Source organism: Thermobia domestica, chromosome 15 (assembly GCF_964235325.1).
Source record: "Thermobia domestica chromosome 15, izTheDome1.hap1.1, whole genome shotgun sequence".
Classification (NCBI taxonomy): Eukaryota; Metazoa; Arthropoda; class Insecta; order Zygentoma; family Lepismatidae; genus Thermobia; species Thermobia domestica.
Window position 1 is genome coordinate 186439970 of NC_137468.1, and position 11200 is coordinate 186451169.

The following is an 11200-nucleotide window of genomic DNA, read 5'->3' on the forward strand; positions in this document are numbered from 1 at the left end:
AAAGACAAGTATTTTTTTTTTTTGAAAATTTGAATGAGAACTGGCAATTCTACACAAAATTTGGAATCAACCAGCAAAAATGGCACGTTTATAGCAATATATATAAAAATAAAAGTGACTATATTTGAGAGTTAATAACTCTTGAGTTACCCGATCGATCTCAATCAAATTTTTAACATACATGACGTTCGAACCTAGGAAGTTTTGTATCATTCAACTTCGACGGTAGGTCTTGAGGAGGGGCAGGGGAGGAGGGGAAATATGTAAAAATGAATAAAACATAAGAACTCTTGAACCACGTGACCGATCTCGATCAAACCTTCAACATACATAAGTTTCGGGCCTGGGATGTTTTTGTTATTTCACTTTCACGATGCAACATAGGATTTGGGGAAGGGAGAGATATATGTAAAAAAAAAAAAAAAAATAAAAGTGACTGTCTTTGTGACTCCGTCACGCTTAAAGCAGCCGTCCGATCTCAACCAAATTTTCAACATAAATGAGGTTCGGACCTGGGGTGGCTTTTATTACATCACTTTTACTTTAGAACTTAGGAAAGGTTGGGGGAGGGGAGAGATCTATAAAAATAAATAAAATTTAATAACTCTTGAACCACCCGACGGTTCTCGATCAAATTTTGAACATAGATGAGTTTCGGGCATGGAATGTTTAAAAATATTTTTGCTTTGACTATAGAACGTAGGGGAGAGGAAAGGGGGATTTTTATATACAAAAATAAATAAAACTTAACTTTTGAACCACCCAACTGATCTCGATCAAATTTTCAACATAGATGACGTTCGAACCTGGGATAATTATTGTCATTGAACTCCGACGGTTAAATGTAGGGGAGGGGGAGATATACGTAAAAAATAAAAAATAAAGTGACTGTCTTTGTGACTTCATCACTCTCGAACCACCAGACCGATCTCGATCAAATTTTCAACGAAAATGAGATTGGGGCATGGGATGGTACGTATCTATTCACTTTGATGATATAACTTAGGAGAGGGGGGGTTAAAAAATAAATAAAACTTAATAATTCTTGAACCACCCGACGGTTCTCGATCAAATTTTTAACATAGATGAGGTTCGGGCCTGAAACGTTTTTTATCATTTCACTTGACGGTAGAACTTAGGGAAAGGGAATAGGAAGAGACACACAAAAATAAATAAAACTTAATAACTCTGGAACCAACGGACCAATATCGATCAGATTTACAACCTAGATGAAGTTTCAAACTGAAATGGATTTTCTCATATCACTTTTACGGTGTAATTTAAAGGAGGAGAGAAAAATTTTAAAATGATCGAAAATAACCGATATTAGTGTCGAATCCATAGTTCTCGGAGTCGTTAAGATGAACAACGACACTTCCGATTCCGTGTCCCGCAACATGAGGAGGGGAGAGGGATATATAAAAGTAATCGAAAATGACCGATATCAAAGAGCGCTTTAGTATTAGTAAAAAGTTACTGATTAACGGATATATTACTATTTTTTCTTAATTTAAAATAGTGAAGCGGATAATTGATGATAGTTTCTAATACAAATAAATGCAAACCACTCATTGAACATATTGCAAGTAAATAGAAAGTTGCTTGCACGTGGTGTAATGATAAGGATATATCTCTTCGGTTATGATCTCTCCCAACAAATTGATCATTACAATCTCAAATCTAATTTTATTCACAACTCGAGATTCAACAAGTCTTGTCAGAATGGTATTTATTCTGGGAGTGTATGGAGAATGCTTTGGGAGAATAAATGAAGCTAATATTGTTCCAATACTTTGCCTTGTTATGTGTAGTAAATGTTCGCCACCCACTCCTTTGTATTGCCTCTGGAAAACCAATGCTGGAGAAAGAAGTTCAAAACATACAGAGTCCCTTACGTGAGCTGTGTTTGTCAGTGCCTGCCTTAAATCTGCTGTGCCTATACTTCTAGAATGTAATAATTTCAGTTCTTTTGTTTGGTATGATTGTAAAATGTTAAGGAATTGTGGTAAACCAGTGACTGTTAATTCAGACTCTACAGTGTCTAAAAAAGAATTTAAAGGTTTCTCGTAGTGTAATGTTATTACAGCTCCAACTAATGTTCCTTCATATAAGGCTCTTATAATAATTGCTCCTAACAATGAGAAAATTAAGATTGTTTTCAAGGCTCTGTTTCTTGGAATAACGGGTACACTTCCTTGTGAATATAGCCTAAGAACATACAGAATGTGATTATCTAGTCTGTAGCGTGTGAAATCATCTGAAAGTATACATTGTGTAAATGATTCACCGAAAATTATGTAAATCATCATTCCAAAAACTGAAAGCCATATTTTGGTATCAAAAAGTAAAAACATTCTCATCCACTCAGGCAACTCACGCGGTGCTGGTGTTATGAATACCCATGTATCACTAAAGAAAATATTTGCAAAATCCACTACCTTATATCTTTCCGGAAACATATCCATAGCAGTCGGACATATATATATATATATCTGAAAACGGTTCTACAATCTCTGCTATGGCTCCAGTCCAAGTACCATTGAGTAATTTCACGTTTCTTGATCTTGGCTTGTACTTTTTGACAAGTTTCACAGTAAAGTTCATCTGCGCCATAACTTCGCAAAACAATTCACCAGCAAAACCAGAACATCCCACGTTTCCAAGTTTGTCCTTCGTCAACCACAGAAAGAGCAATAAATTGTATTCGCTTACATAAATGGGATAATGATAAAGATTTGCAGTAATTTCTTCTTTCGTAAATTTGTTGTAAGGATAATTTGCGTTACAATACTGAGAAACAACACTTATGTTGATAATTTTCTCTGTAAATGGATTGAACAACAATAGACCTAATTTATAATCAAAATAGGAAGTTATACTTGCAGACGCGTTCTCTCGCACAAAAATTTGAAGGTTTAAAATTTTCTTTTTCCAGAAAGCTCTAAATGTGTCACGAAGATTTCTGGGGTCGAAGACATAATTTATGAAGTCAACGTAAATAAGGGCTCTTTGATTCCAATAGAAAATCTTCTCAACCCGAGGAAGTTGCTTACTAATATTTGTGAAGCCCTGTAGTGTGAATAGAAATAATGAACTTCTAAATTGTTTGTTGTAATCGCTTGAAGACGTGAACTCATCCATAATGTTTTGAATTGTAACAGGTTTCATACACTTATTTATCAATCCTAGAAGGTATTTGTTCACAATTGTTAGATCCATAAGCTCATACATGACTGATATCTCCTTGGTGTACATTCGATTAACATTACAGCAAATGTGATTCACCACTGAATTTACGTAACCTTCAAATTCTGTTGAATATTTCACGTCAATTGGAGAGAAAGCTTCTGATTGGATTAGAAGTGTTATAGAGAATGTAAGTACCTCGATGATTACCCAATTTCTCATTTGGAAAGTAGCAATGTCGTGAAATATCTAAAAGGAGATAAACAAATATATTGGTCATCCAGGAATTGAGTGATATACCTCTGTTTCATATTGATAGTTTTGACAGTTTATTATATAATGTGATTATCGTTTTCTGGAAGTTCGTATTAACTATTACATTTAACCCTACATGGTGACACACGAACAGTTGGCACACTTGAAATTTTAATTCAAATTCATATTTAATTGGGGATATCATTACATACAAAATAATGTGTCCATGAAAAGTTTTGTTTTTAACACTATGGCATGTATTCAATACGGTCCCCACTTACTAAACAATCTCTTCAGAGCGGACGCATATGTTCGTTACCATTATATGGCACACGTCTTTGTGAATGTCGTTGTCGCCACGCAATTGAACTACCCAGCCCAGCATTTCTATAATGTTTGTTTAAAGAAGAAAAGTTATTTTTTAAATATTCTCACAGCAAACATTCGCATTTTCTTGGTCTGGAAAAGTAAACGCAGTCCTCAAGGGCAAAGGGCGATCAGCCGCCATTTGAAAATTTGTCTTGATGTGTTGTTCTTAAGCATTAGCTCCGTTCTGTTCACAATAGGAAAATACATTTTTCATTAACTTCCAAATTTAACCCTTATCCGGGCAACCGGGGCCTCCCAGGCCCAGCAGCTTCATTTTTCTAAAATTTCTCAATAACCATATATATTTCGAAGACATAAAATACTGAATTCTTCTATCTTTCGTCGAAGTTAAAATCATGAACATATCGAGTTGGCAAAGCTTTTTTTTTTTTTTTTAAATTGAAAATCTTTTCCTGACGTAACCGGGCAACCGGGGCCTACGAGGCCCCGTATAACTTTAGTGAAATTCCTGTCAAATATTAGATCAAATTGTCACATAATTATATATTGAACACGTGACTATTGTAACCTTTAGTCGGAACAGTATGCGGCAACAGACATTGAATTTTGAGTGTTCTGCACTTAAAATATATACTGGGCCTGACAGGCCGTGGTTGCCCGTTTACGTTACAAAAATGTCTGGACCGGATTTGCTATTCTGCTTGGTCGGCTTACAAAAACGTGACACGAAGATTCGCTACTTGACAAAAATATATACCGGTACATTCTAGACTAGTCTCAACAGTAAGTGACAATAGGCATTTATTTTGTGTATTCTGCACTTAAAATATATACTGGGCCTCACAGGCCCCGGTTGCCCGTTTACGTTACAAAAATGTCTTGCCTGGATAAGGGTTAACCACTATTACTACAGCAAAATATAGTAATTACGTCTAAATTGCTTCCTTGACCACTCGCTTTTCCTGTAAGTGCTTCCGGTCAAAACGGTAATGTTCGTATTCAACAACTCAATTCCAGGTGGAGAAATAACGATGATGCAATTGAAACGTTCACCTGGGTGTCACTTTCGAAGGCAAAATTTTAAACCACGATACCTGGCTATTGAAAGTAGTGGGCGATTGCAACACATATTTTTGCCATCGACGGTTGCATTCCATGCGAAATAAGTTTTCAGTCTGCGAATCGAAGAAGCCTTCAACCGTACATTGCATTGCAAAATCATGACCTAAATTTTTCCTCAATAAAGAAAGATTGAGCTACCGCACCGGAAGAGGTAATAGTGTTGTAGTCGAAGGGAAAAACGTCAGGAGAATATAGTGGGTTTCAATACTGCAGTTCACGGAGAGTCTGCACTGTCATTTGAACAACATTTAGGCGTGGATTATCGTGTAATATGAGTACATAATATCTGTTGATCATTGTTGGATATTTGCTGGTAAATTTTAAGTGTATTTTATGCACTTCAGTAATGCAACTATCTGCAATCACGGCTAACTATAACACGGAGCAGCCTCACCAAATTATTTTACCTTTGATAAAGCTTTGGACCTGTCTGCATATTGATCACGATCCATCACTGTCTTGACTTTTGCCGTAGATCTATTTTCCATCAGAAATGACTAACCCATACGCAAACTTCAATTGCACGAACACTTTTCTGATGGCTCGCTTGCATGGTTACTTAGGACTTCATGGAAATGTGTCATTGGTTGGTGGCATGGCATCACCGGTATATATTAGTTCATTCAGCACCACTTACCCAAATGTAATTTTGCTAAAGTTTCGTATCACACTTTAAACAGAAGATCTCGCTTCATATGGTGTTCGTGCTGGCTAATGTCAGATTTCTTCGTAATACACTAGCACGCTGATTTCTATGGTTATTTTAGAAGCATAACCATAATGCAATTTTGTAAACCGTGTGTAAAACAATTAATTTAAGGCTCACCTTCGTGAATCTGACAAATTCGTAAAGTAACTATATTCAAGTTTGTTGTAATAGGGTCTAGGTCTCCACCACGTTTAAAGTATATACGTATAAAACAAGAATGATTACTTTGTGGTCTTCTAATATTGAGGGACGTCAAAATAAAGATAACTGTAACCAACTACATATCAAGAAACAGGAATGTGTCAATGGATTCAAAATGTTTACATGGTAAATCTTTGCGCCATTCTTTACTTAATGTTGTTTCTACATTATATTTTCCTTTTGGACTAATGGCGTTGTTGTGCTGTTATGTTCTCTATTGTCCTTGCCTAACAACTACACGAAATTAATGCTTAGTTGACGAGAAACGTAAGTGCATTTTGTGGTTGTTCCGTAAGCTTTATCATGTAATTGAACCTGTTGTCTTTTGTCTAGGAAAAAAACAGCTACCGATATTAGGTCTCAAGATTGATTATCAACGTAATATATTCAGTCGAACTTTTCAATGTCATGACCTGTCTGTCAATATTGCCTCCAGAAATCAATTTTGACAAAAGAACTTTTATATGTTAAGAAGAGTTGAGCTAATGTAAAACATACTATTTAATTGAGGTATGGCACGAGAATACTCGTTTAGTCATTCGTTTTAAATGTTCTGGTATGTTCGCCAGTGGCGTAGCCAGTTATCTCTTCAGGATATTAACCAGAACGATAGCTATCGAAAAACGAAATAAAAAAGCCTTGGTACACTAAATAGTATTTTCCGTAACTCATCACGAACTATCTCCTACTGATAATTGATGTTTAGTACGGAGACAAAAGAAACTTTCTGAATAGAGGGAGTGTTACTGTTTCTCATCGAGAAAATTGTATCTCTGAAATTACATGCTATGGGGGAGGAGAGATACGTCTCGTTCTCGAATGGGTGACCTGCACAAGCCAATGGTTTCGGTAGGGAACGTGTTATCTTATCCGTAATCTGAAGTAGATAGGGACATGATTGTAGACCCTTATCCTCAGGAATAGTTAGATCCTGCAGAGAGGGAATCTATATTAGGAAGCTTCGACTCAAGATTATTTTAAACTAATTGAAGCTGCATTTTGGGATTCAGATATGTAACTGAAAATTAATATATACGTAAAATGTATATGAAGGCTTGTGTCAAAACACTGTCGTGGACTCGTTCTATGTGCAACTGTACCTGTAACTTACATTTCGTGAACTAACAAAATACTTTGGTGTTTAATAGCATAACCGTTTGTACCTCGTTTTTCCCGTTTAAATGGTGAATGGTACACTCAAGCACAGCATCATAAAAATAAATTTAATTGCTTATTAACTCACGGGCCGAAAATATATCCCACTCTTGATGTATATCTCTGGTAAAGAAAAATCACAGATGTGCTTCCAAAACTGGGCTTAAGAGAGCACTTTTAGCACTTTAGTTGTTATTGCACCAAGTATTTTTAATGCGTTTCAAAATATCCAAACGCTTCGTTTGAAAAGTTAGGAATTTTCAGTTATGTCACACTTGAAATAAACAGGGAAATTTGAAATATTCAATTTAGTCACAATTTCAGTTTTAAAACCGTCAGGTTTTTTCTGCTGGACACTGTGTATAAAAATTTAATTTTAAGGAAGTAAAGTATTTTGGACCAGTAAAGCAAAACTAATTAAATTTTAGTTGATTACAAAGAAAACAGAAAAATAACTTTCCATATGAGTCAATTGACTAAATAGGAAGCAAAGGTGGCATAAACACCATTAAGAATAATCTAAAAGAAAAGTACTATCATTGAATAGAGTTAACTTTTTACCTGTTCATAAAGTACTTACTATATGAGACCTCGTACCTTTTACCATTTTGATCTCGACTACAAGTACAAAGATTTCTATGGAGTATACACAAGATACTGCATAGTGGATACAGAACCACTCACCTTAATTACATTAGTAGATTTTACATTACATATAAACGTTCTTAAAATAGCATAATTCCGGGTTCGGTTACACATTTTCTAGATACTTCTTCATATTAGAAAGTATAACTATCTCACATCAGTTCTCTTCAATACGTCAACCTTTTGTCATATATTTGTTCTTAATAATTTCGAATATAAATACAAGAAAACTACTGATCAAGCCTATTGCAAGTAAGTAGAAGGTGCTTGTACATGATGAAGAGATAAGGATGTGTTATGCCGCCGATTGTGATACCCTTCTCCAGAAAATATATCATGTAACATCTCAAATCTAGTTTTGTCAGCAACTCCAGATTCAACAAGTCTGGTCAGAATGATGTTAATCCTCGGAGTGTACGGAGAATGCTTTGGAAGAATAAACGAAGCCAATATTGCTCCTATGCTTTGTTTTGTTATGTGCAGTAAGTGTTCGCCATTCATTCCTTTGTATTGCTTCTGAAAGAACATTGCTGGAGAAAGAATTTGGAAACATACAGAGTCTCTTAAATTAGTAAGGTTGTGCAATGCCTGAGTTATATTTGGTGTGCTTACACTTCGAGAGTACAACAGTTTTAATTCTGGTGTTTGGTAAGTACGTAGGACGTTAAGGAATTGAGAAAAACCAGTGACTTTTAATTTAGACTCCACAATGTCTACAAAAGAATTTAATGGTTTCTCGTACTGTGGTGTTATCATTGCTCCAACCAATGAACCTTCGTATAAGGCCTTTATAACGATTACTCCTACCAATGAGAAAATTAAGATTGTTTTCAGGGCTCTGTTTCTTGGAATAACATGTACATAACCTTGCAAAAAGAGCCTAAGAACATACAGAATATGATTGGCTAGACTATGACGTGTAGTATTATTTGACACTATCGATTGTGTAAATGCTTCACCGAGAATTATGTAAATCATAACCCCAAAAACTGAAAGCCATATTTTGATATCAAAAACTAAAAATATTCTTATCCACTGAGGCAACTCAGGAGCTATTGGTGTTATGAAGACCCATGTGTCAATAAAGAAAATAGTTGCGAAATCCACGACCTTATATCTTTCTGGAAACATGACCATAACACTCGGGCATATATCAGCAAACGATTCCACAATCTCACCTATGGCTCCAGTCCAAGTACCATTAGGTAATTTCACGTTTGTTGATCTTGGCTTGAATTTCTTCACAAGTATTGCAGTAAAGTTCATCTGCGCCATAACTTCACAAAATAATTCACCAGCAAATCCAGAACACTTCAGGTTACCAAGTTTGTCCTTTGTCAACCATAAGTAAGGCAACAAATTGTATTCACTTACGCGAATGGGATAACCATGAAGATTCGCCGTAATTTCTTCAACCTTATACTTGCTTTGAATATAATTTGTTTCACAATATTGGGAAATTACAGTTATGTTGCTAACATTTTGTGTAAATTGATTGAATATCACTAGACTTAATTTTGGATTAAAACAGGAAACATTGTTTACAGGCATTTTTTCTTCAACAAATAACTGGACATTTAAAATTTTCTTTTTCCAGAAAGCTGTAAATATGTCACTAAGATTTCTAGGTGTTAGGGAATAATTAATAAAATCAACGTAAATAAGAGCTCTTGGATTCCAATAAAATATCTTTTCAAGCTGAGAAAGCTGGTTACTGATATTTGTGAAACCCTGTAGTATAAAAAAAAATAATGAAATTTTAAACAGTCTATTGTTCTCAGTAGCATTCCAGAAGTCATCCATAATGTTTAGAATCGTAACAGGTTTCTTACACTTGTTGACCAATCCTAGAACATATTCGTTCACAATTGTTAGGTCCATGAGTTTATAGATGACTGATATCTCTTCAATGTTCGTCCGATTAATATTACAACAAATGTGATTCACCACTGAGTGTATTATAACTTCATGTTGCTTTGAACATTTCATTTCACTTGAAGAGAAAGCTTCAATCGATTGAATCGGAAGTACTGTAGAGAAGGTAAGTGCCTCAGTGATTACCCAACCTCTCATTTCGGAATGAAAAATGTTATTGAATGTCTAAAAGAAAACAAAAGACATTGTCACTTAGGAATGTAATAATATTCATTATTTTCTTACTAATATCTTTCTTAGTGTACCAGGACAGGGAAAATGTTTCCGGAATGTTGTAATTTTGGCATTTGTGATGCAATCATAATGATTTTTGTACAGCACTACCCTTAGGTTGTCTTCTTGTGAATTTGACAAGTGTGAATAAGCCATAACAGGCAGTATATGAGTAATGTAGCCGTTCGGAGTGCATGGAGATCAATTGGTACAATACCGCAGTTCAAGCAATGCGGAAACGTCATGTGCAAATTGGGGAAATTTGCTTAAGAATATTTTATAGCCCTAAAACAGCTTACAGTGACAATGTTTTAAGGAAGAATTGGCCTCAAAGATGCCCGTTTCACTACCGTAGAAGACGATGAAAGCCAACGTTACGGATGAACTGCGGAAGATACGATACCAAAAGAGCACTTTTGTCCATGTTTCCATCACTAACAGGAGCAGTTGGGCAAATGTGTATGTTGTAAAGAAACCTAATTTGAAGGGGATAAAGTACATGTGTACATATATTGTGACAATAAAGAGCTGCAACAAAATTCCGGGAATTTTTTAATTGCCCTGGCATTATATTCCAGAGACCCTCTCCATAAAATGACGTTCATAATTAACTTTATTAATTATTGAATAATAATAATAATAATAATAATAATAATAATAATAATAATAATAATAATAATAATAATAATAATATTAATATTAATAATAATAATAATAATAATAATAATAATAATAATAATAATAATAATAATAATAATAATAATCTGACAATCTGTTAAGTTAGACTCTAAAATACATGCTGTATATTCTTGTATTCCTTACAAGTGTTTTCTGAAGATAAAATGGAGGCCTCGGTGGCTCAGTGGTAGAGCGTTCACCTCTCGTGCTTCGGGTCCCGGGTTCGATCCCAGCCACCGCCAAGTGAACTTTGTGGTGGACAAACACCATGTGCATGGGTTATCTCGGGGTTCTCCCGTTTCCTCCCACTTTCTTCATTCCACTTTTTCATTCATTTCTCATAATCACCGTCTCCTTTAGTCTAACAGACATAACCGTGGGACGTAAAACTCAAAGATTTCATTTCATTTTTTCATTTGAAGATAAAATGAGCAGATGTCAAGAGAAAAGAATCGCATTATAATCATCAGTATAACGCTGGAATTGCAATGCATACTCAAGTTTTTACTTGAATATCGCAATCGACTCTTTATGTAACCAAAATATCAGGCAAACGAAACGTCAACAGGATTAATATTGAATCAATTCACGTTCATTTTGTGATTCGAAGTTCTTCAAGCAACTCCACACACGCCAGAAAATTGAAAAGATACTATACAAGATTTTATAACCAATAAATAGGAAGACGCAGAAGAGGGGAAAATGTTTTTAACGATTTAGTTTTCAACAGTCAATTGAACGTAGATATTTGATAACGCTCGGATAAAACTG

General features: G+C 35.0%; 1 protein-coding gene across 1 annotated transcript; it reads right to left on the reverse strand.

The window, feature by feature from the left end:
* Positions 1 to 7846: 7846 nt before the first annotated feature.
* Positions 7847 to 9154, reverse strand: LOC145671764 (glutamate receptor ionotropic, delta-1-like). The gene has a single exon (XM_081740969.1). The coding sequence runs from the start codon at positions 9152 to 9154 to the stop codon at positions 7847 to 7849; it is 1308 nt and encodes a 435-aa protein (XP_081597095.1).
* Between the last annotated feature and the right edge of the window lie 2046 nt (positions 9155 to 11200).